The sequence below is a fragment of the Rhinatrema bivittatum genome, chromosome 9 (genome assembly GCF_901001135.1).
Source record: "Rhinatrema bivittatum chromosome 9, aRhiBiv1.1, whole genome shotgun sequence".
NCBI classification, from domain to species: domain Eukaryota; kingdom Metazoa; phylum Chordata; class Amphibia; order Gymnophiona; family Rhinatrematidae; genus Rhinatrema; species Rhinatrema bivittatum.
In genome coordinates, this window is record NC_042623.1 from 263,334,831 (window position 1) to 263,361,401 (window position 26,571).

Below are 26,571 nucleotides of genomic sequence, written 5' to 3' on the forward strand. Positions count from 1 at the left end.
TCCATTAGAATCTGAAAGAAGACTCCCTGTCAAGCATTCGGGACATATAGGTTCACCAAAGTGAACAGCTCCCCATTAATGGATACCTTTAAAATCAAAACCCTACCATTAATATCTCGAAGAACAGACTTCACATCAACAATTAAATTATGAGCGAATTAAAATCCCCACTCCACAATATTTATCATCTTTGGTCACTGGAGCAAAAAATTGAAGAGGGTACCTTTTGGAACCCATGCGATGTAAAACTCTTGCCCTAAATTGCGTTACTTGGCAGAAAATCACATTTGCCCCCAGGCCTTCCACCTCCTTGAATAGCAATTTTCATTTAATGGGGGAATTGAGACCCTTAGGATTTAAAGATATAATCTTAAGAGTCCCCATCAATAAGAAAATGAGAAACATTTCAAAAAGACAACCCCCAGACTTCCCCACCAACCGCCAAACCAGCCTTACAGACACACCCATATGTAAAATCAGATTAACAAAGGCCTTAAAATACACAAGGAAATCCTAACCCTGGAAGAAATCTCAACCCCAGCCCCCCCACCCCCCCCACTACCCCTGTTCCCAAATTTTATTCTACACCTCACTCCCACGAGGTGCATAATCCCCCTGGGAGGAAGACACCAAACATGGCATTAGCCCCCAAACCCCATCAAAGAGTTAAAAAAATCAAACTGAAAACAGCTCACACCGAATATCATCCTAACTGTGATAACATTAAACCCAACCTTAAAAAAAGGTAAGGTTTATCTGCCACAATAGTGAATGAGACAGAACTCATATCAGAAGACATAACATAAATATAAGGATAAAACACATAAAATGTCCCCGATAGACATTGTTCATCCAACACTCGCCAGTCCAGGTGACAAGTGTGAGTCTGGCTGCCTTCTGAGTCGCCAACTGGACCCTTGAACCCTCTGCCATTTAGGCCAATTATTCTTCTTTTCCAATGAGAACCAGTATCTGCTGTGGACTCTCCCAATGGAATAGAAATACCAGCTTTACGCAGAAACTCCACTGTAGCTTCCACTGTTTTCACTTTAGTTGATTGGTCTTTAATAGTAAAGTGAAGGCCAACTGGAAAAGTCCATCTGTAAGAGATGTCCTCACGCTTCAAAATAGTAAGAATATCCTGAAAAGCTCTGAGTTTACAAATGGTAATCAGAGAAAGATCTTGAAAAATGTCCTCCTGATGGACATTACATATAATTTGGCCTTTTTTCCTGGTCATCATGGCCACCTTCTCCTTCAGAGTAAAGTCATGAAAGCAGACTACTAATCATCACGAGGGAAGTTGCCTCTGGGTTGGCCAAGGGCTCTGTGTGCTCTCTCAAGTTTAATATCAGGCAGAGGCGCAGCCACATCTTCAGAATCCAGCACTTGGGTGCAAATACTAGTTTCTACCTGTAAACAATCTTTAAATGCAGGCAGTTCAGGACACCCCGAAAGTGCAGATTCGAACTCCTGGACTTATTCTCTAGGTCCTCCATATGCTCTTCCATCTCCACCAATGAATGGGAAAAGACCTGACACTTCTTCCCGGCATGACACTGCATCAGTGGATTGCTCTTCCGCCTGTGATTCCACCTTCACCACGCAATTACCGAGATCTGCAACTTCACCCCACAGCTCTGCAAACATGATGCTGAACTCCTTTTGATATTCTCCATGTCCTACGAATTTTGGCAAAGCATCGGCGGAAATCCACCCGTGAGGGTATCCCCCTCTGCCTCATCTCCAGGGCAAATCTCGTCTTCCGCCGCATTGGAATCGTGGGCAGCAGCAGCCATGTCTTTGTCTTTGCCGCAGTCGAGGGCCTGAGAAGCATCCTGGCAGGCAAAGGAGAACTTCCTCAAATCCATTTTTTTCCTTCGGTTGCGACGTAACGGGGATCAAACTGAAACACTCATCTGTTCACACTGCCGAGGTAAGCAAATTCAATGTCAGAATGGCATTGAATTGTCAGAATGGCACTGAAATGTCAGAATGTCAGAATAGTGTCATATCGGGAGCTCCATTATTAGGCTGCCATCTCTGGAGGTGATGTCACCTCCTCCAGGTCACTCTGTACTTTTCCAGTTCAGTCATATCTTTTTTTGAAATGTATTGGGATATGGGAAATAAGAGGAGACATTTAAATATCTCCAAGGTTTCCATGCACAGGAAAAAAAGGAAAAGAGGCTCTAGACCGAGGGGGAGGGGGGGGGTCATAGGATGAGAATGAAATGGGGTAGGATTAATCTAAGGAAATATTTCTTTACAGAGACGATGGTGGATGCATGGAACAGCCTTCCTGGGGAGGTGGAAGGCAAAAAACAGCAACTGATTTCAAGAAAGCATGGGTAAACACAGAGGATCTCCAAGGTAAGCCAGATACGATTCTCACCAAATCCTTCCTGTCCATCCCCAACATAATATCTCAACCTATAGCTAATATCATTAACAGCTCTATCACCCTTGGAAATGTTCCTACTCCTCTTAAACAAGCCATCGTCAAGCCCATACTAAAGAAATCCAAACTCGACCCTTCTGAACTGGCCAACTACCACCCCATATCCAATTTACCCTTCTTAGCAAAAATTCTTGAAAAAACCGTTAACTTGCAACTAACCGAATATCTAGAGCAACACCACCTTCTTTTCCCATCTCAACACAGTTTCCGTAAACATTTCAGTACAGAGACACTCCTGACCTCCATTTCTGATTACCTCCTTAAAGGCCTTGATAAAGGTCATTCATACATTCTTGCCCTACTAGACATTTCCTCAGCTTTTGATACCATCAGCCACAACATTCTAATCGACCGGCTCATTGAAATTGGCATCTCTGGAATCCCACTTCACTGGTTCAAATCCTACCTTAGCAGTAGACATTTCAAAGTCAAAATAGGAAATAGTGAGTCTGGGGCAATCAATATAACACGAGGTGTGCCGCAAGGCTCCTCCCTTTCCTCCACACTTTTCAACATATACCTGCTGCCCCTCTGCCACCTCCTCTCAGATCTCGGTCTCCTGCACTTCGTATATGCAGACGACGTGCAAATCATCATACCCATCACTGACTCCATACCCAAGGCCCTTAATACATGGGAATCTGCCCTCTCCACCATCAATAATCTCCTTACTAACATCAACCTAGCTCAACACCAATAAAACAGAACTCATGATTATTGTACCCCAACCCAACATTATCAATCCCTCACCTTCCAACACTCTCCCCTCCAACATCTCATTTTCCCAACACGTACGGGACTTAGGCGTCATGCTTGACACACAATTCAATCTAAAAAAAATGTATCAACTCCACATTAAAAGATTGCTATTTTAAGCTCCACACACTAAAAAAACTTAAACCCCCTTCTGCTCCTCAATGACTTCCACTCAGTACTACAGTCCATCATTCTTTCCAAAATTGATTACGCCAACGCCATACCCCTCGGCCTTCCCAAAAACACCATCGCCCCTCTCCAAATTCTTCAAAATGCCACTGCACGCATTCTAACTGGCACCCGCAAAAAAGAGCATATTACCCCAATTCTCAAACAACTGCACTGGTTCCCAATCTCCTCCCGAATCCAATTTAAGACACTTTCACTCATACACAAATCCCTTCACAACCCAAGCCTGCTCTGGTTTAACAACTACTTTCAGTTTTGCACCACCACTAGACCCACCAGATCACATTACAAGGCAACAATACACACACCTTCACCCAAACTCACCCGCCTCACCTCCACTAAAGAATGCTCACTATCTATTGCAGGCCCTGCATTATGGAACACCATGCCAACTGACTTATGCCAAGAACAGTGTCCAAAAAAATTTAAACAAAAACTTAAAACTTGGCTGTTCAAGCAGGCCTTTACTTGACTCATCTTAACAACCTCCTACATATTTTCCCATTTGAAATCCTCTCCATGCAGCTCTCCCATTTTTTTCTAAACCTAGGACTTCCTTCGCTAGTCTTATCATTCCTCTAACACCGCCTCCCTCATTTTGTTTTTTCTGTCTTTATCATGCCCCTGGCGTCTCCATTTAATGCTCGCTATTCTATCTATACCATGCCTCCGGTGTCTCCATTTAATGCTCTCTATTCTATTTTACCCTACTTCAACTCGCAAATCATCTCTTAATTATCATTTCCTCTGCAATACCTATGCCTATTTGCCATTTTGACCAGTAATTCAGCTCCATGTTTATTTATTTCAATTCCTGACTTCTGTACCATGTTGATATCTCAATACCTATTCCTATGTACTTCTTGATACATTACATTACTGTTATATCTGTACTACGTTGACCATATTCTAAATAGCTTTCACTTTTATTCAGATCTTAATAAAATTTATTGTAAATATCTCAATGCATTTTATTATAAATATACTGGAATCCCCCTACTCATCTTACCTTTTTTAATTATCTTTTTGTAGTGTATAGCTCTCATCTCTGTAATTCCACCTCCATTCTATCCCTACCTTTCCCTCTTATCTGTTTATTTAGGTTTATCTTTTATATAGCTTTTCCCCCGCTCCTGGTTTGATTTCAATGTTATTGTAAAGCCTGATGCTGTTTTTGTACCCTGATTTTGTTTTCAGTTTTACTGTAAAGCCAGTTGCTGTTTTTTGATACTTGGAAACCGATGTAATGTTCCCAACGAATGTCGGTCTATAAAAAACACTAACTAAATAAATAAAGCTGAATTACTTAGAGGTAAAGTTTGAATTTCTCCTTCCAACTAGTGCTGCAATCCCGCTAAACACTGCTGCTGGTGCAGGGATAGCATGTCTACATCTGCTAGGAGACAGAGAGATATTGAATGGCTAAGGTCACTGCAGGAGTGTATCTCGGGTGACGTCAGCTTTGAAACCTGACTCCATCTCCATCTGATAGCAAGGGAGCATATAACCCATTGGTCCTGAGTCCATCTGGCTACACGCTAGGAAATATGCTTTCGCACAGTGCGACATTGCCCATCATTTTAATTAATCCCGCTCAAATCCTTCCCAATCCCGCCCCTTCAAAAACTCTGCATTCGCGCCATGCAATAACATGATTATAGCATGCGTTAACGCCATAACACATTTTGATGAATGACCCTATTAGTTAGCCAGCTATGTTTAATCGGCTAACTTTAGGACAGACCTAGGCCCAACCAGAGTTAGCCATGTAAGTTAAGCGGCTAACTCCGAATATTACAGTTAACTGCATAACGTACACCTTTCTCTCTGTTCTACCTGGACACATTTCCCGCCCGCCCTAGACTTATGAGGCTAAATTCCAGCCGCATAAGTTATGCCAGGTAGCCATTTAAACAAATAACTTTTCAGTTATCCTTTTAAGTGGCTTTTGAATAATCAACCTCAAAATTTCCCACCAAAGCAATACTTACAGATCCTCTTCAGTCATCAGTAAAAATCACCTTCTGCTCCTAGTACTCCCTCCGAACAAGAATCACTTACAGACAAATCTAGAATTTTTTATGTCCTGCCAAAACTCAATGAGCTCACTGGATGTTAATCCATGCACTGCTATCAAATGTTTGTATCTACAAATATTAAAATTAATTTTGTACAGAAAGAAAAGTTCTGTATCTTCTGGAATGTAAACATTCACTCCTAGCTTTTGTAAGCAAATCCCAATATAAGCATCTTCAAATTTAATAGGTTTAATATGGCTCATAGTTTCATGAATCCTCAGTGCCAGCTCACTGGATAGTACATATCCCAGACCACTACAATACGGTGGATACAACCTGAAAGGGTATTCTTCGTAAGAAATGAAGGCTTTTTTATAAAATCCTCGGTAAGAATTATTGTCAATCAATGGGAAACCAGTAAATAGGCTCTCTGATGAATTAAAATTTAAGAGAAATCTCACTAGGTTGCCAGTGTTGACAAACACATCTGAATCAGCTTTCATAATGTACTTCGTGTTGGAGCAAAATTCGGAAGTCCATCTAAATGCCATTATTGTTTTCAAGGTTAGGTTGTTATAAGTGTCCAGAAAATCCTGACGTATTATATCGCCAAACAAAATACTTTCTTCTTCTATTGTTAATGACCTTGTTTTGTCCTCTGCTTGGGTATCATGACCTACTAAGAACAAGGTTATAACTTCTTGTCCCCACCAAGTTTGATTTGAACCCCAAGTTTTCCTGATGGCCTGTCTTGCTTTCACATCATTAGGCCTTGAAGTCACCAAAATAACCAGAAATGGATTTCTGTCTTTACATCTGACACGCTCGCGCAGCGTGAAGGCGAAAGTTTTCTTGTGAACTGGTTCATACTCATAGAAATACATCCAGTTCACAGTCTCAATCACGGCAGGTGAGGGCTGTGCCAAGAACCATATTACAGTTGAGATGGACAGTCCTGCAAGGACTAGAACACAGAGCTGCAAATACTTGAGAGCCATGGAGTATCCCTGAAGGCTTTACACAGTAAAGGTGAGTAAATCAGTAGTATCTCTGAATGCTTTTCAAGTTCCAAGGCAAAATGTTCACAAGCCAGCTGTTCCTTATTGGTCTCTAAAACAGATGCAACCAAAGTGATCAACAAGATCTAAATATTAAATACACTTTTTACAAATTTGGTTCATTTGTTAGTAAAGAGAAATAATAATAATATGCTAAAGCTTAAATTCAACTTAAAGACTTATAGACTTAATGGAGCTAAACAAATAACATCATCAGTATTAAAAAAAACAACAGAATTTCCATCAAAGCTTAGGACAGAACTTCCATATATTGCCAAGGTACATTAAATAATTTGCTTAATTATCTACCTAGAGATTTAAAGTGTCAAAACAAGTATTTGGTCTGTCACAAAACTGCTGTTTAGCTATCTGTTGCACTATACACACAATTTAAGGTCAGAAATATTAAAACATTTTTTGAAACACAGAACTGGGAGAATCCATTAAAAACCATATGTAATAGGGTAATAAGTGCTATATTTCTATTTATCTTAATTTATCACAGAGTTTCTATATTTTATATTGTAATTTTAAAAAAAACATCAATTTAAATAATGGACTAACACGTAGGTACACAGTCTATAAACCCTGATAACACTCACTGGTTAAATAGAAAAGGGGGTATAGCCTAGGCAATGGACAGAATAATGTGATCAGAAAGTCAAATACTTCAGTCTTTTGGCTCAGATCACATATAGGATCTGAGCTGTGAGCTAAGGATCTTCTGTTCATGAGCTAAGGATCTTCTGTTCTTGGTGTTTTGGCTGAGAACGAGAACCTAATACCCAACTCCATTGGGGCGGATTAAACCTTTTATTAAAACAAACAACAACAAAAAAACAGGAAAAACCCGTTCTCAGTGGGAGCCTCCTTTCTGCCATGTGCTGTCAGTAAGAGCCTGACTAAGTCACTGTGCCTCCCTTTGCTTGGAATTACTTGCTTAACTATAACAATGTTCCCGGAAGCATGCTGCCACTTTATCTACAGTAAAGTGAATGCAACTGAAATAGTAAGCTGTGAACTCTACTCCGATCTTGTTTGTTTGAAGGAACTATAAAATCCAAACTTATAATCCTCTACTAAAAGTAAACGTTCCTGGATGTTTGAAAGTAATTTGGGACTATGGCCAGGAAAAAAAGGCATTAGGTATTCAAAGGCAGCCAGTGCACAATAATAAAAATACCACTTCACTAGCGATAAACTAAACTAGAGAGGCCAAGCAGTCCACTTGGAGATAGCACCACTTTCTCTTCCTACCCCCCACCCGAAAAAACGTAGTGCAGACATCTAAGGGACAAATGGCATGATCTATGGATCGTGCATTTTCACAAAATAAGTAACATGATAAATAGTTTTCATATGAACTGTATCAATGGGAGGAATAATTAAAAAGAGAGCACACATACATCAAACAATAATATGTTTGAACATCCCTAAATTAATGGCAGACATATCAGCAAAGTTAACGCCTTGCTGATATGGTTTGGACTTGTTTTGTATTCCATTAGATAATTAAGGTTCATTTAAAATAGAATAAGATAAAGGTCTCCTCTTTTAAGTTCCAATTTATATTTCATTCCTGGGGAGATGAAGTTGAGCCGTCCATGTCCTTCAACTGAGGCTGCTGCTGTGCTGACTCCTTCTCAGAAGCCCACGAGGGCATCACACAAATACATGTCAAACCCAAATGCAGCTTGAACAAGTGAAAAGTGCACTTGGGTTGAGATGGGTCAGAAACTGGCCACTTTAAAAAGGTAAACCCTATTCTAACAAAGCATACATTTATTTGAATGATCAAAAAGAAAAGACCCCAAAATAAGAACAAAATAGCAAAGCAACCAAGAAATTGGCAACTTGATCTTTTAAGAAATCTAGATCATGTGACAGCCTCACCCACTTAGCAGATTAAAACAATTATGACATTAAATATTTTAGGAGATAAAAGCAAGATACTTCAGCAAAGAAGGGAACAGAATCAAGAGAAAACAAATATTTAATTGACAAAAAAAGCTTACTATAAAACTTTGGAATGCATCTCATGTTGATCTCCGCTCTGCAGTGTGCAAACCAAGAAAGATGTCCGATGACCAAGCGTGTAAGAAAAGTGCATAGATGTTAAATGCTCTTAAAACGTCATGGCTCCTTCTCAATAGTTGATCTTGAAAAGAGATCTTGAGATGTCATTGGTTCTCTAAACGTCAGCCACCACTGCCTCAAATGGACATCTTCAAAATGCAGTTTCTGTTTTGCTTGAAGAAATAAAACAGCACGTCAATTGTTTTCTATATGGGAGTATTGACCACTGTCACTATCGTTACCAGAAATTATTTAATATTTTAATTTGGCACATGCTTTTCTACGGGTAAACCAGTGCTCGATGTGTGTTACGCCACAAAATCATAAAATATGCTAATGAAATAAAATAAACAAAATGCAATACATCCTGTAACTGTGCTATAATGCACAATATAAAATTAGCTTAAAAATGACCCTACTCAATAAAGAGGTAATCTTTAAAGAGTTACGTGCATAAATGTAACAATTTTAAAAAGCATTTATACATGTAAAATGCACTTACACGTAATTATGCTATGGACAATTCAATGGCCTATATTGCAGTGATTTGCAAAAGCCCACTTATGGGGTAAAGTGCATTTACATGTTTAAAAAATTGTAAGCGTGTAAATGTTTTTTTAAAACCAGGCCCTAAGTGACTGGGTATATTTTTTTTTTCTTTATGGTCCCTTCTCTATGTAACCCCTGGACGGGACAGATCCTTCTATAGGGGCACGTAGGAAGAGAAATGGACCCTTTCTGTGCCCAATTCTGTCACAGTCCAATGCAATAAAGTGCATTCAGCCAAACGCCCGGTTTTACCCAAACTTGGGCGCAGATTATTCCCGATGAAGGAAGACGTTTTACCTGCACAAAATGTGCACTCAGCTCAGCGCCCTCACACGGGAAGGCCATGCAAATGAGGGCATTAAGCATTTCCTTCCAGTGCAGAGAGGTGCGCTGGCTGAGTACACAGTTTCTTAGCGCTAGAAACTTTGCTCTTGGTCAGAAGTGGAGTAAAGTTTCTAATGCTGGATCCGTCGCCAGGACTCCCCCCCACTACCCGCAAGGACAAGCGGCAGAGGCTCGACAGTGCGCTTATGTTTTTAAGCCTAGCCGTGACCAGACAGCCAGCTAGGAGCACAGGAAAAGATGCACTCCTATACCTGCTCTCCTGTTCAGCTCTTCCCCAAGTTGAAACATGCCTTCAGCCTGTGCTGACCGTGCACACTGAATAGGCGTACGTACATTTTAACTCCGATGCATTAGCTTACTGCATCGGGAGTTAAAAAAAAAAAAAAAAAAAAAAAAAAAAAGAATGTAACCTGTGCGTTCAAACTGGGCACTGCAATTCAGCACACGGGCTCTTAATGCACGGGTTCTTGTATTGGCCTGTCAGTCTCTCCATGGATAGCATTAAATCTGTGGGAGGCGGAGGCCGAAGCCTCAAGGCTCTTTTGCAGTTACTTCAATACCAGTCCCATCCTCAGCCTTATGGGCCGAGACAGTACAGTGCGCTCTGTGTGGAGCGCACATTTTACTTTCAAAAATTAACGTCTGCCCAAAGGCAGGCGTTAATTTCTGCCGGTGCCGGGGAAGTGCACAGAAAACCAGAAAAAAATGCTTTTCTGTACACCCTCCGACTTAATGTCATAGCGATATTAAGTCGGAGGCCCCAAAAATTAAAATTAAAAAACAAAACAAAACATTTTTTTTAAATCGGCCCACGGCCCGGAAGACGGACACTCAATTATGCCGGCGTCAGTTTTCCGAACCCGTGGCTGTCAGCGGGTTTGAGACCAGATGCCATGGGCCCTAATTTGCATAGGCCACCCTCCTGAATCGCGCGCCCAGGAGAGTGGCCTGTGTGCGCGCCGGGAGAGCGGGCGCTCGCCGGCTCTCCCGCACATTTTTCTGTATCGGCCTGTTAGTAAACAGCAAACATCACACTGACAGTAAGGTGGTTTCCAGCTCCTTCACTGACAGTTGATTAACTGAATGAAGATTTCCTTTTTTACAGCAGAGCTCAGTAGTGAAGAAGAAGAAGAAGATGAAATACATTTGTGACTCCACTTCTTTTGTAAAGTCTTTGGATTCCTTTTTGAAGCCAATCTCTTACGTCTTGAACGCCTCCCCCTTTTCCAGCACTCAGATTGCCGTTAGTGCAGACGTCTCTGTTCAAGCCATTCTATGTGCACTCCCACGTTATGTACAAGTCGCTCCCCACCAGAAAGCGGTTAGAATTCAGTTCCAAATCCCATACCTTTCCTGAAGTCCTCTTATTTACTTCAGCTCTCTTTCTCTCTGGAAGCACCTGTGGGCCCTCTCCTCTCAAGCAAAAACCCCGCTGGAGTCCACAACAACGTTTCAAAACAAAAATGCCTTCAGCTCTCTCCTTCCTGGGCGAAAGGCAGAGACTCAGTCCTCTTAGATCACTGCTCCAATCTTCAGGTCCCTTCAGCGTGAAAGACTCCTTCTTTTCCACTAAACTGGATACTGAGTCCTGGGTGCCAAGGGAACACAGTTCCCGGAGGGAAAAATAGAAAACAAAACAAAACAGACTTTGTTACTCAAAGAGGTACAAACAAATAGGTACAAACAAAGAGGTACAAACAAAGAGTAGGAACAACTTCCTTGCCTTAAATTGAATTGATAGTCACTAAGAACAGGATAATTAAAGTTCAATCTCCTTTGCATCGGGTCACCAGACAGATCTACCTCCTGGAGGAGTGATAGCAGTGATACAATGCACTTACTTTATAGAAAGAAGGGGCGATTTATACTACCTGAAAAGTTCAGGGAGGCAAATAAAAAGTGTATATGGGAGACAGCTAGGGATATTGCTTATTATTTTATGAATGATAGAACAGTATTACTAGGAGATTTTAACTATTTTAGTGCACGCTCTCTTATGAGAGGATTGTAGAGGAAAATTGGTTCTTACCTACTAATTTTCGTTCCTGAAGTACCATGGATCAGTCCAGTCCCTGGGTTATGTCACCAATCCAGCAGTGGGAGGCAGAGAAAACATTCTACTGACTCTGACGTATACCCTGGAGCACCACCTCAGTACATCAGTACTGAACAGTATCAAAGCAGAAATGTAACTGCTAAAATACTAACTAGCTATCTAAACAGGATAACGAATTTCCAACTCACAAATCCTAAATAGAAGCAGAATCCCCCAAAAAAATCTTGGGAATAAACAAGAAAACATTAAGAAAAACAGACAGCATGAAAGGCGGTTTAGACATCCACACAGTGAACGAGCGGACTCTCCAAAAAGATAAAATATAATACATAGACATAAAGGGCGGGCATCTGGACTGATCCATGGTACTACAGGAACGAAAATTAGCAGGTAAGAACCAATTTTCATTTCCCTGTACGTACCTGGAGCAGTCCAGACCCTGGGATGTACCAGAGCTGATTCAATTAGGGTGGGACCCAGAGAGCCCCGCTCGGAGAACACTCTCTCCGAAGGCTGCCGAACTTGGAGCGTGAACATCCAAGCGGTAATGATGAGCAAAAATATGCAACGACTTCCAAGTCGCTGCCTTACAAATCTCCTGAGGAGAAACTAACTGACATTCTGCCCAAGAGGTAGCCTGTGACCTAGTGGAATGAGCTCTCAAACCTTCAGGAAGATGAGCTAGAAGATAAGCTGAACGAATTGTCTCTTTTAACCAACGAGCAATAGTAGCTTTAGAAACCTTATGACCCTTGCGAGGGCCACTCCACAAAACAAACAAATGATCAGACAACCGAAAACTGTAACTTCAAGATAACACAGCAGTACTCGTCGCACATCCAATTTTTTAAGATCCTTAGAGGAAGGATCCAAACGATCTAAACACGGAAAAGCTGGAAGCTCTACGGACTGATTTAAATGGAAAGAAGACACTACCTTAGGTAAACAAGATGGTACAGTTCGTAATGAAATTTCTGTATCAGAAATTCTAAGAAAAGGCTCTCTGCAAGACAAAGCCTGCAACTCTGAAATTCTACGAGCTGAAGAAATGGCCACAAGAAACACCACTTTCAACGTAAGATCTTTCAAAGTCGCATGATTAAGGGGTTCAAAGGGAGCCGAACACAGAGCCCTAAGAACCAAATTCAAACTCCAAGCAGGACAAGGATTCCGAAATGGTGGACGTAGATGTTGTGCGCCTTTGAGAAAACACGCTACATCCGGATGCGTAGCCAAGGATAATCCCTGAACCTTACCACGAAAACATCCAAGTGCTGCCACTTGTACCCGTAAGGAACTACAGGACAAACCCTTGGTTAATCCGTCTTGTAAAAAAGATAAAATATTTAATACAGAAGAGTGAACTGGATCTACTTGATGCTCATTACACCAAGATTCGAAAACCTTCCACACCCTTGCATAAGCCAAAGATGAGGAAGGCTTTCTAGAACGTAATAAAGTAGTTACTACGGCATCTGAATAACCTTTATTCTTTAACTGACGCCTTTCAAAAGCCATGCTGCTAGAAAGAAGTGTTCGACCTCTTCCAAACAAACCGGACCCTGAGACAGAAGGCGCGGTAGATCTCGAAATCGTAGGGGACCGTCCAGTGCTAGACTGACCAGGTCCGCGAACCACGGACGGTGTGGCCACTCCGGAGCCACTAAAACAACATCGACTTGTTGAACTTCTATCTGACGCAGAACCTTGCCGATCAGAGGCCAGGGTGGAAACACATAGAGAAGAACATCCCTTGGCCAAGGAAGTTCCAGAGCGTCTACTCCTTCCGCTCCTCTTTCCCTCCTGCGGCTGAAGAACAGAGGGTCTTTGGTATTCTGAAATGTGGCCATGAGATCCATTGCATATCATTTGATAGGCTTCCTCGCACAGTTCCCACTCGCCTGGATCGAGATGATGTCGACTGAGAAAATCAGCTTGAACGTTGTCCGCCCCAGCAATGTGTGAGGCTGCGATGCTGAGCAGGTATTGTTCCGCCCAGGTAATCAGCTGTCGTGCTTCCTGTGCTACTAGGAAACTTCGGGTTCCTCCCTGGCGGTTGATGTACTCTACCGTGGTCACATTGTCGGAAAGAACCCGGACCGACTTCCCACAAAGGAGAGGTTGAAGAGCAATCAAGGCTAAACGAACCGCTCTGGTCTCTAACTGATTGATCAACCACTGCGCTTCCTCTTCGGACCACTGACCTTGAACAGATGTTTTCCGACATACCGCTCCCCAGCAGTTACACCCCTTTGTAGATTCGCTGGCTGTAACCACCAATCTAGGCTGGAACGAGCCGCCTCTGTAAGAGGAAGGGGAAGGTGGTATAGTTCCGAAACCGGATTCCAGCATGAAAGCAATGCAGACTGAAGTGGTCTCATATGTGCAAAGGCCCAGGGAACAGACTCCAGAGTAGAGGTCATTGAGCCTAAAACTATCAAGTAATCCCGCACACATGGAATAGGAATAGACAGTAAGTCTCGAATTTGTGTTTGAAGCTTGAGAAGGCGATGCTCTGGAAGGAACACGTTCCCTTGATGAGTGTTGAACCGTGCACCCAAAAACTCCAGAGATTGGGAAGGAACTAGGTGACTCTTGTCTTTGTTGATCACCCAGCCTAGAGTCTGCAGAAGGCTGATTACCCCGTTGATTGTAGAACAACAAAGAGATTCCGACTTTGCTCGAATTAACCAGTCGTCCAGGTACGGATGTACCAACAGGCCCTCCTTCCTGAGTTGTGCGGCCACCACAACCATTATCTTGGTAAATGTTCTAGGAGCTGTGGCTAATCCGAACGGAAGAGCCCTGAATTGATAATGTTGCCCTAGAATGCAAAACCTGAGAAACTTCTGATGATCGGAGCAAATGCTGATATGAAGATAAGCTTCGGTGAGATCGAGAGACGCTAGAAATTCTCCTCTGTGTACCGAAGCTATGACAGACCGGAGAGTTTCTAACTGAAACTTTGGAATCCTTAGCCAAAGGTTGACTCTTTTGAGATCGAGAATGGGATGAAAGGTTCCTTCCTTTTTGGGAACGACAAAGAAAATTGAATAACGACCCCTCCGATGTTCCTATGTTGGAACTATAGCTCCTAGGTCGCTTAAACGCTGTAGAAAGTCTTGGATTATGATACGCTTTTCTAGGGAAGAACACGGTGAAATTAGAAAGCGATGGTGAAGCCGCCGAACAAAATCTAAAGCATATCCTTGATTTATCACTGATAGAACCCATTGATCTGACGTACATCTGGTCCATTCCCCGTAAAACAGAGACAGCCTGCCCCCTATGACGGAAACCGGAGAAAGGACCGGCCACATTTCATTGGGCAGACTTTGTGCCTCCTGAGGCTTGGGAAGTTCCAGGTCTGCCAAAGCGGCGGCCACGAAAGGACTGAGACCAATTCTGTTGTCTACCTGATGACTGTTTAGCTGGAGGAGCCGACGGACAAGAAGAACAAAATCTTCTGTTAGACCGAAAAGGAGAGGAGAAAGCTTCGAGGTCTAGGACAGTCCTCTGGTAATTTGTGAATCTTATTCTCCCCTAGGGACAAAATTAAATCTTCCAATTCCTTACCAAATAGTAATTTTCCCTTAAAGGGTAAAGCCCCTAACTGAGCTTTGGAGGATGCGTCTGCAGACCAATTCCTCAACCAGAGAACTCTACGAGCCGATACTGAAGCAACGATAGAGCGAGCCAAGGTCCTAAGGAGATCATATAAAGCATCTGCAGCTTCCAGTCTACTGGCCTGTGCAACCTCTTCAGAGAGGGAAGAATTGTTTTGTAAAGCCTGGACCCATCTTAGGCCAGCTCGCAAAGCCAAGCTACTACACATGGCCGCCCGCACACCGAGAGCAGAAACCTCAAAAATTTGTTTATGCTGAACCTCCAGCTTACGATCTTGGAGATCTTTAAGAGCCATAGCTCCGGTCACTGGAATAGTTGTTTTCTTAGTGACAGCTGATACAGCGGCATCCACCTTAGGAAATTTTAAATTTTCCAAAGCTTCCTCAGGTAATGGATTCAATTTTTCCATGGCTCGTGCTACCTTAAGACCCAACTCAGGAGTATCCCACTCCCGGTACAAAAGTTCAGTGAGAGAAAGATGAAAAGGAAAGGATGTCGTTGGACCTCTAAGGCCAAGCAACACTGGGTCAGTTACCCATCCGAGAATCCTTCACTGGAGCCTCCAGACCCAATTCCAGTAAAATTGCTGGAATTAAGGGACTGAGTTCCTCTCTTCTAAACAGACGGACTACTTTGGGATCATCCCCATCTGCAACGTGAGGGTCTGAACTAGTACCCAAACCAGGGTCTCCATCCAAATCCCCATCCGGCAGGGACTTGTCCGGGATAGGTAAAGAGACATGCTCAGAATCCTCTGAAGAAGAAAAAATTGACTGATCCGGACCTGGACGAAGGGGACGCTTCGGAGCTGACCCCACTCCCAAATCCTTAGATCTAGCCCGTTTAGAGGAACGTGGCTTTAAACCCTGTTCAGATGAGAGACTCTTACATTTTTTATGAAATTTCCTAGATTTGTAAGCTTTGCGAAGAAAACGAATAAAATCCCCTGAAAAGGCAGAAGAAGAAGAATCAGAAATCTCCTCCAGGCTGTCAGCAGATAAATATGCCCCTGTTTCACACGGCTTTTCCCCCCCAGGAACCGCCGGCTGCGGCGACAGTGGAGGCGGGTCTGAAGCACCCTGAGTAACTTGTGCGTCTCCACCCTCGGAGAAGATAAGAGTGCCTCAGTTCCAGCACCGCAGCGAAATGAGTCCGGGGCAGGGGAGCAGCTGGGCCGCGCGAGGTGGCCGAGTCCCTTTTGTTACTGGTAAACTTGACGAGCCTTCCCCCCCCCCCGGGGAGGCAGGATGAACAGAGACTCTCCCTGGAGAGACGCGCGCGCGTCTCCACAAGCGCGGCAGGCCACGCCTCGCGGCATTATAAAGGAAAAAACGGCGCAAAATAAAAAGTACAAAAGAAACTAAAAAAATTAAAAGAAACCCCGACGAAAAGCAAAGGCCCACCGAACACCAAAAGGTAAGCAAACCACGATTCAGCTGTCAAAGAATAATTTATTTTATTTTTTTTTACCTGACCAAACGGCGCAGACCCCAGGAGCTGCTCCAAGTAGGGTGAATGAGCCGGGCCCCCCGGTATCACCCCTGCCAGGAGTGGTTGCTGGGTTCAAACCTCCCCAACTCCGGCAGCCTCAGAACCAGGAGGGATAGTCCCCCCAGGACTTGGCAACCTCCCGGGAGGCAGTGAAACGGCTGTGAAGAAAAATAAAACCTTTTTTTTTTGTTTGTTTTTTTAAATAACTTAAATGAAAAGAACAGGCTCTCTTCAAGAGAAAAAGAAAGCCTGCAAACAATTAACTCCTAAACTACCTGACTAAAAAATAACAAACTACCACAGACTGCAGGGGTTAGGGACGTCCACCTCTGCTGGGAGACAGAGAAATACTGAGGGACTGCAGGTGGTGCTCCAGGGGATACGTCAGAGTCAGGAGAACGTTTCTCTGCCTCCCTCTGCTGGATTGGTGACATAACCCAGGGTCTGGGCTGATCCAGGTACGTACAGGGAACAGAGAAATACTGAGGGACTGCAGGTGGTGCTCCAGGGGATACGTCAGAGTCAGTAGAATGTTTCTCTGCCTCCCTCTGCTGGATTGGTGACATAACCCAGGGTCTGGGCTGATCCAGGTACGTACAGGGAACAGAGAAATACTGAGGGACTGCAGGTGGTGCTCCAGGGTATACATCAGAGTCAGGAGAACGTTTCTCTGCCTCCCCCTCTGCTGGATTGGTGACATAACCCAGGGTCTGGGCTCATCCAGGTACGGACAGGGAACAGAGAAATACTGAGGGACTGCAGGTGGTGCTCCAGGGGATACGTCAGAGTCAGTAGAATGTTTCTCTGCCTCCCTCTGCTGGATTGGTGACATAACCCAGGGTCTGGGCTGATCCAGGTACGGACAGGGAACAGAGAAATACTGAGGGACTGCAGGTGGTGCTCCAGGGGATACGTCAGAGTCAGGAGAATGTTCTCTGCCTCCCTCTGCTGGATTGGTGACATAACCCAGGGTCTGGGCTGATCCAGGTACGTGCAGGGAATGTATTTTTAGTACTTGCCTTATACTGTACAAAATTACTGAATTTTTTTTCTTTTATCCATAGTATGATGTATGCATATTATGATTAACTATGATGTTAATTAACTATGATAATTAACTATGATGTTAACCTACTCATGCCTTTCTCTCTCTTCTCCTAGTTCCATTACCCTTGTTCATTGTAACTTCATTTCCTAGGCACTAGTTTCAGTTTTATTGTTATTCTGCACTCCTTGTTCAAATGTAAACCGGCATGATGTGATCTTATCATGAATGCCGGTATATAAAAAACCTAATAAATAAATAAATAAAATGATGCAAATCGAAATTTTAATTGTACGCCAAACTCAGAAACCTCCCCCAAAAGCTTACATTCAGAGCTCTTGAAAGGAAGGATCCTAATCTCAAGGAAAACCTGAAATCCACTGGCTGAGGGAGCCCCAGTTTTCTACCTGAAGTTGAGCTCCACCACCCAGTGCGGCTGTCACAGCAGGAGCCCCCCTTTTTTTTTTTTTTGGACAGTTCCCCTCTGCTCCTTTGAGATTCAGTTCCATTGGAATCAAGAGTGGGATCTGGTTTCACAAGCCTTCCCTCTCGACAACCTAGAGATTTTTTTTCCATTTTCCATCCCCTTCAGACTTACTGCAGTCCACTCACTGCAGAGACAGTGCCCTGCAAGGGGACCACGGATCAGAGATGCGGCAATCATGGGCCCTAAATCTGCTCACCAGGTGTCACCATTGCAAGATGACCGACTCCCTTAGTGTCCCGTCCCCCCCTCGTCTTCCCCGGGATTTAAACCCTGCCTCCACCGCATATAAGTCCTCCGGGGAAAGGGAAAAAATACTTCTGTTACCTGAAGGTAACTTGCCTTGACCTACCAATGAAAAGAAGGCACGAGCTACATGCACAAAAATAAAAGGGCCCAGCCCCTACCGACATGGAAAGCAGAAAACTGACCCAGGAGTCAAACCCAGGTCCTTCCACTTGCTGTGCCCGCTTGCTCCAACTTTTCCCTTGCTCAGATCCTCCATTCATCTCCTTATTCTGCAGCAGTTCTCATGGGATATGGGGAAGTCAGGAACAGCCGCCAGCTGCGGCGAGGTGGGAAAAGGAAAGCAGAAAGAGAGAGCAGCAGCAATACCAGGTGCAGTGGAGGATAGGGCCAGGAGAGAGAGCCATGTGCGGGAGAAACGGTTTTTGTGTGCACCTTGTTGTGACGAGGCAGCTGTTATCGACCTCCCATTGCTCCTCCATCAGTTACCCCTCTGTGCGGGTGTCCAGCAACTCCTGGGTTCACATTACCATGACCTGGGAGCCATGAAGGAAGACAGGGAAAGAAAAAGACCAGAGACCAAGTCCAAGCTCAAACCTTGCCTTTACTGCACTGACCAATGTTGCCCGATCTGAAATACAAAAATTCCTTATGGAAACCTCAAAATTTACCATATTTTACAAATAATTTTCATAATGCTGAAAAATTGTATTGCAAACGTGAAGTAAGATGGATATAAAAGTTAAACAAGTCTAGAATTGCTCGTCAGAAATGTGCGTTTTAATGTCACTTTGATGCATAACATTCTTTGGTGTGGAGGATGGTGTTGTGGGACAGGGTGAAGCAGCTACTGGTGGCCCTGGTACAAGCCCTACTCCTATCCCTTTACTCCTGCTGCAGTACGGAAACATCACTTTTTAAATGTATCATTCAACATAACTTTTCTTTTCACAGAACATGCTCTTTTAAGTTGCCACACAATTCCAAATTCATTTTTGTCAATTAGTTTGCTTTTCATTTTTTCCCCGCTTTTGACTTTGCTCTCTCCTTCCTTCCTTCCTTCCCGTTGCTCCCCCAAGCTTTTTCTCTGTCCCCCCAGTTGTTTTCCACTCTCCTTTCAACCTATAACCCAAACTTCTTCCTTCCCTCCAGCTTAACCTCTCCCGGCTGCTCTCACCCAGATTCCTCCCTCCCTCCAGCCTCTACCTGCAGAGAGGTGGCTCACCCTGGCCTGTGCCCAAAATAGAGCACTGCCACCCTGTGCCCAAGTGCAACAGCATCACCTCTTCCACCTTACATTCGGGTCCATGAGACACATCTGGCATGCCTAGCTAGGGTTGCCAACTTTTAACTGTCAAATTTCGAAACATTTGGAGATGCTGTTTAATATCTTCACTAGGGCCAGTTTTTGGGGTGGGTGAGCCGGGCGGTTGCCCAGGGCGCCTTCAGCCGAGGGGGTGCCCTGAACAGTATGGGGACAGATAAGTGGAGGCCCAGAGTGGTCACTGAAGATCCCATCCCACCGCAGGAATTGCATGGCCATGCTGGGATCCCATCCTGCTGCGGCCAAAGACACAGCCAGCCCGGCTGTGGCATATTCCACCCTGCAGAGGCTGAAGACAGGCCCAGGCTGGTCACGACCGAAGCCTGAAATCGCATAGCTGTGGCAGATCCCATCCCACTGCAGCTGAAGAGAAGACTGGAAGGGGGGGGGGGGGGCCACCATCAGGTGAAGGGAGTGCTTTTCACCCACTGTGCCATTCACCTTAAATCCGGCTCTGATCTTCACCGATGGGGTTTACGCACATGCGACATTACTAGCCTTCACCATTACAAAAAAAAAGAAACCTATTATTTGATAGCAGATAAGGAACAATCTAGTTTGCTCAATTACTTTCTGCTAGTGTCTTAGACCCTAGTTGATCTCTGGCTTTTCCCTCACTTCTTTGCAATTAATGATCCCGTGCTTTCTTTGTCATTGTTTTTGCCTCTATCACCTCCACTGAGAGGTTATTCCATGTATCCACCATCCTTTCTCTGTGAAAAAATTTTTTCCTATGTTATTCCTAAGTCTACCCCTTCAGAGCCTCATAGCATGACCACTAGTTCTCAAACTTCTTTATTCTGAAAAAGGTCTGCTTTTACCAGCCCAGGGGCCAAATTACTGTTTTGTAACATTCGTTAGGCCTCTGATTAAATCATGGACTGAAGTGTGCCCAAGTGACACAAAATAAAAATATCCAAACACACTGAATGTACAGTAGCTACCAAAGCACCTGCTATATTTATTGATTTTCAGTTTCAATTGTATTTTTCCTGGAAATTTATCAGTTTTTTTTACAACAAACAAAAATTGAGAAAATCTGTGTAAAAACAGACTATTTTTTTGGTTTGTTGTAATAAACAGTGATAAATTTCCAGAAAAAATAAAATGAAAATTGAAAATGAAGGTCCCTAACTCTATTGTATAATTGAAGGGGAGGATCAGATGCTAACCTGCAGCATGAGGGCTAAAAATCAGGACATTTCAGAACATTTTAGCCCTCCTCCTTTTTTCCAGGACAGTACCCCAAAAATATGTACAATCCAGAAAAATTATGGACAATTAGGCATGCCCCAGTTTCCCCACCGGGCACAATGTGCATGACAGTAACTACAGATACAGCACAGATCGCTCACTCCTTCACCAGCTCCCCCTGATGGGGCATCATCTGACTCCGGAGAGGAAGAGGGATGTATGTGTCATGGGGAAGGGGAAGGAGGAGGGGCAGGGGACCCCTTCAATTATCGGTTTCTCCACCTTTACTACTATTCTCCTCCTGTGATGTCATATGTCAGAGACAGAAAGCCAAAACGATAACATATGCAGTTTAAAAATAACATATCAAGATCCCCATGTTTCATTAACAGTGAATCTGAAACTGGGTTTGATTTTAGGCGCAGCACATGCAAAGGCCAGATGTTGGCCCACACCCCCTCTCTCCCCTGCATCTTGAGGCAAGAGACACTGCATTCGTACACTGCATTCGTACAGCAAAGCTCCGCTCCCCTCCCTGCCTGCCTGCCTGCCAGCCAGGCAGCTTCAGGCTGGAGACGGAGCTCAAATGCAAGCAGCAAGCTCCGCTTTCCCCACCCAGTACCTGGAGGTGGCACGCGCTAGCAGCAATTGGGAAAGACCACGGTCAAAGTCCGGCGGCAAACTCCGCTGCCCGCCCCTAAACACCTTCCGAAGCAAGAAATGCTCGACAGCGACGAGCACGGAGCTCACTTTCAAGCAGCAAGCTCCATCCTTTCCGCCCCCTGCCGGAAGCAGACTGCTAGTGCAGTGGCGAGGGGAGACGGGGGGCGGGGTCGAGCAGAGGCAGGATTCTGCTAATTGGCTACCGTGCAGGCAGGCGCAGAAAAGACTTGGCAAAACCAACGTGGTCTCCTCTCATCCTTCTTTCCTCACAAGGCTGGAGAGGGAGGATTCATCTGATTGGCTGCGCAGGGAGGGGGGGGGGGGGGGTTGCGGAGAATACAAGAAAGAGAGCACGGTCAGCCATTGCTCCTCCCCCAAGAGCTGATTGGCTGCAGGTAACCAGGAAGTAGAAGCTGCCGGGCTTTCCAGGGGATGCTTACTTCAAAATGAACAAACCGTTGTTTGTCCTTCGCTTTTGGCACAAATGTATCCTGACTCAGTGAGAAAAAAATATATATTTTTTGGATTTACTAATGATAGAATGGATCCAATTATCATGTAAATATGATCATTTTTCTAACTGACCTGAAGAGGCAGAAGCTACGTTTCCGGCTTCCATCCTGCAATGAATCTCCTGTTCTGGGGTCCTGGTGTGAGCAAAGACTCACTAATGTTGCTCTTACAGAGGATAGTACAGTATAGAAATAGAATTGTATTTCTTTATTCTCATATTCTAATTTTTGGTTACTTAAAAAGTAAAGTTGCCTAGAGAAACGTCTGGTAGAAGCTGTTAGAAATAAGCCCAGCTACACAGTCCACCCCCCTTTTTGAGCAATAATAAGGCATTCAGCACATATAGTACAGGCAGGGGAGGCAGCATGTGAATAAGGGATTGTCAGAAAGAAAGGAATGCTGCTCCTTTCCTTTAGCAGTTAGAAGGAAGCAAGCAGCGATACCATGCCCCACATCCCTCCCCACACCTGGCTTTAGCAAGGACTTTTGCATAGAAAACAGCACATAGACAAAGGCATCATGAATAGTATCTTATTGGGCATTTGCATATACACAAGAGAAAGAGAGAGGGGAGTCAGGAACAGGATTGAACAAGCAGGAGTCAGGGAGATAAGCACAGCAGGAGTCCAGCACAGTCAGCTGCATGGACATAGCCGGTTCAGTAATTGGCTACTGGATCCCGCGAAGATAAGGGTATAACCAATCAGGTAACAAGGGGAGCATGAGCTGAGCAGCACCTGGACAGACAAGCTAGGGAACAGGGGAGTGATCAAAAAAGGGAATTTGTAAAAACACAGAGGGAGTTATTGGGGAGGGAAAAGGGGGTAGGCCAGGGAGGGGGCTGGCTTAGGTTGAAAAATGTATAAATTGAAAGGCACAAGGCTGTGAGGGTGTGCTTGCTTCTGTGGGACACCCGTACTTGCAAGTTCATAAAATAAAAGAAATATATTGTTTCACCAAACTTTTTGTGTTCACTATATAATTTTCTGAGAAGGTGCAGTACCACTTCCTACACTGGAGCCATCTGTCTCTACACTAGTCATATTAATCCACATCACCATTCGGTCTGCAGAAATTGTCAAGAAAATCTATAATCATTGACAACCAACCATCAAGGGAACTCCCTGATGTGTGGCAATGTGCTGCAGCTATATGCGAGACAACCACTCTGTGATTGTCACATGCGATAGCTGCCGTCTTTATTCTTCAAATTCTTTATTCTGTATATTTTATACTTTTTAAATTTTTTATCTGAATGTGCTTTGTATCTTATATGTGAGGTATCCTCTCCCCGGCGATCAAACCAATCCTAAGCATTTTTGCTACTATTTTTATGTACTTATCGATTTTCGTTGATGCTTGATGAGTTTCTGCTGCTGCTGAGGGGTCAGGGCCGCCTTCCGGACCTCCTTAAATGGGAGAGACAGGAGCTGTCCTGGCTTGGGAGGATAGCAGCCATAAAAATGAATGCGCTACCAAAATTATCTTACCTTTTTCAATCCCTACCAGTTGAAATATCAGATGCCCAATTAGCCATATGGCAGCGCAAACTCCTACACTTCATTTGGAAAAAAAGACCGTCACGGGTGGGGAGACATATACTTTATTTACCGACTAAACGGGGAGGGTTAGGGGTCCCTTGCCTAGAATGGTACTGTGCAGCGGCACAATTAAAGTTTATTTTTGATTGGCATGACCGTCAAGCAGGGAAACGTTGGGTGACTTTGGAAGCAGCTTTACTAAACAAATGCCATCCGGATACCCTGATATGGCTGCCAATTAAAGCCAGAGATATACGAGCCCCAATCCCAACATTAAAGCTATGGGACAAATGGAAGACAGAGGTAGTGGGTAGTAAATGCTATTATTATAGCTCCCCAATATTTATGAACAGAGATTGTATTCCAGGTTGTTCCAAAGCTGCAGCTACTAAGTGGATAGCAAAAGGCTGTAGTAAACTGGAACACCTAAGGTCTGGAAATAAGATAAAAAGCTTCCAGGAACTTCAGGATTTATTCCTTCTGGACAGATCAGACTATTATTTGTATGTGCAACTATTTCACTTTATGTCCCAACCGAGAGTTAAAGAAGGGATATTAATGTGAAAATTCCTGTTTGGGCGGCTGAGCAGAGGTGAGGACTTGCCTGGAAGCAGGAGAAATATCTGCCCCTGAAGTGGTACTTGTGCTTGCTTTCGGAGCCTGCCCGCGACCAGAGAAGGGACCAGAGCCCCGCCCCCCGACGCTCTTGACGTTAGCGGAAGGAACACCGGCGCCCATAAAATCGGCGCTGGAGAGAGACTCTGTTGCGGCTGAGCAGAGGTGAGGACTTGCCTGGAAGCAGGAGAAATATCTGCCCCTGAAGTGGTACTTGTGCTTGCTTTCGGAGCCTGCCCGCGACCAGAGAAGGGACCAGAGCCCCGCCCCCCGACGCTCTTGACGTTAGCGGAAGGAACACCGGCGCCCATAAAATCGGCGCTGGAGAGAGACTCTGTTGCGGCTGAGCAGAGGTGAGGACTTGCCTGGAAGCAGGAGAAATATCTGCCCCTGAAGTGGTACTTGTGCTTGCTTTCGGAGCCTGCCCGCGACCAGAGAAGGGACCAGAGCCCCGCCCCCCGACGCTCTTGACGTTAGCGGAAGGAACACCGGCGCCCATAAAATCGGCGCTGGAGAGAGACTCTGTTGCGGCTGAGCAGAGGTGAGGACTTGCCTGGAAGCAGGAGAAATATCTGCCCCTGAAGTGGTACTTGTGCTTGCTTTCGGAGCCTGCCCGCGACCAGAGAAGGGACCAGAGCCCCGCCCCCCGACGCTCTTGACGTTAGCGGAAGGAACACCGGCGCCCATAAAATCGGCACTGGAGCGGCGCACCACCGCCGCCGGCGCACCACCAAAGCCGCGCGCCCTAAGGGGCGCGCCGGCTTGTTCCGGCTTAGTCCGGAGAAGGACGGGAGGACGGGGACCCCTCCTCACGGATTATGCCAGCTCGCCATAGGGAGTGACGGACCTAAACAGTACTTTGTCAGGGCGTATCGTCGTGAGTTCCTGACTCCAGTTTCTACTATACTTTATTTGTACTATCAAAAATGCCTCATAAAAGGAAAGGCAAAGTTCGAGTCTATCCACCAGACCCGAGCCTAGCTATCGGGCAACGATTGATTTCAGATTTCGCCCTGCAACCACAAGAAATAAGGGCTTCAGTCCCCATTGGTGAACAGGCGGGAGGAGAGCTCTATTCACCTGGGGAACTGTCACTGAGCCCCCCCGAATGTAGAACACCACTGAGAACTTTGCCTCAAAAAACCGACCGAGGAGTTGTGCAGCTTGCTGAAAATACCATCAGCCAGAGCCTACTGGGTGGCCCAGACGTCGGTCAAATGAGTGGAGAGGAAGGAGCCTCTTCCAATCCCCAAAGACTGGAATTATCAGGAGGGGAAGGAAGGAGTAGATGTGTATCCCCCAAGACACCAACTGAAGCTGATGAAAGCTCCATTCATGGGGTAAGGAACCCTCCTCAGCAATTGAACAAACCTGCAGTGATAACCCTAGAGAACATCTGGGAACTTGTAGCAGGAATGTCCCTTAAACTAGATATTCAGACCCAAAAGCTGGACGAGATAGCGGCCAAGGTCAGGGTCCTCGAAACGGACACAAAAACTAAATTTATTGAACAAGGTAACTCTATTAAAAAGATAAATGAAGATATAGAAAGCCTGCAGAATGCAAACGCTGTAATAGTCTCAGAAAAAATATCATCCTTGAGAAGGCTTGAGTCTATTGAAAATTATATGAGACATTTAAATTTGCGTTTACTTAATTTTCCCGTTATTGCTGGGGAAATACCTCTTTTGTCTTTTAAGAAATATGCAATCGAGGCATTAAAAATTCCAAATGATATGATACCACCAATAAAAAAACTTTTCTTTTTACCTAAAAGAACCAGTACACCCTTATTATTACCTCCACAGTCAGATTTTCAGAATCTGACAGACTATTTGGAAAACTCTAACGTAGAAATAATGGATAGGGCGGTCCTGTTTATTACTTTCTTTGACGAAATGGCGGTATCATTGATAATGAAGAGCTACTTTAAGAATATGAATATTTCCTATTTAGGTGGTCAAATTCGAGTGTACCCTGACCTAGCAAAACCTACGCAGCAGCGTAGGAAAGAGTTCCTATTAATGAGAACCGAGGTCCTAGCATTAGGGGGTAGTTTTAAGTTAAGATACCCCTGTAAATGCATAATTCAACTGGCCAGGAATACTTATGTTTTCTTTGTACCTGATCAGCTGAGGGCCTTTATTTCTGGGAGGAGGCTTCCTGAAGCAACATAAGGGTATAGAATAGATTATAAATTGTGGTCAAAGTACCTTTCTTAAAATGCTTGCAGTATTAAAATATCTCCTCGTAGATTACAGTCTGCCTCTCCCTGTTTTTCCTATGTAATATGAGATTGAGATATCAATTATGTTTTTTG

At 44.4% G+C, this 26,571-nt stretch overlaps 1 protein-coding gene across 5 annotated transcripts; it reads right to left on the reverse strand.

Moving 5' to 3' along the window:
• Positions 1–547: 547 nt before the first annotated feature.
• B3GALNT1 (beta-1,3-N-acetylgalactosaminyltransferase 1 (globoside blood group)) lies at positions 548–21,821 on the reverse strand. 5 transcript variants are annotated; one of them, XM_029616259.1, is made up of 6 exons: positions 21,535–21,820; positions 20,167–20,218; positions 18,837–19,032; positions 10,801–11,040; positions 8,498–8,731; positions 548–6,534 (listed from the first exon to the last, which is right to left on the reverse strand). In XM_029616259.1, exon 6 carries the CDS (start codon positions 6,420–6,422, stop codon positions 5,460–5,462), a length of 963 nt encoding a protein of 320 aa, XP_029472119.1. In that variant the 5' UTR covers positions 6,423–6,534; positions 8,498–8,731; positions 10,801–11,040; positions 18,837–19,032; positions 20,167–20,218; positions 21,535–21,820; the 3' UTR covers positions 548–5,459. The 5 variants fall into 5 exon arrangements, with proteins under 5 accessions (XP_029472119.1, XP_029472121.1, XP_029472118.1 ...); XM_029616261.1 differs by lacking the exon at positions 20,167–20,218 and having other exon boundaries at positions 8,498–8,723; positions 21,542–21,820; XM_029616258.1 differs by lacking the exon at positions 20,167–20,218 and having other exon boundaries at positions 21,542–21,817.
• Between the last annotated feature and the right edge of the window lie 4,750 nt (positions 21,822–26,571).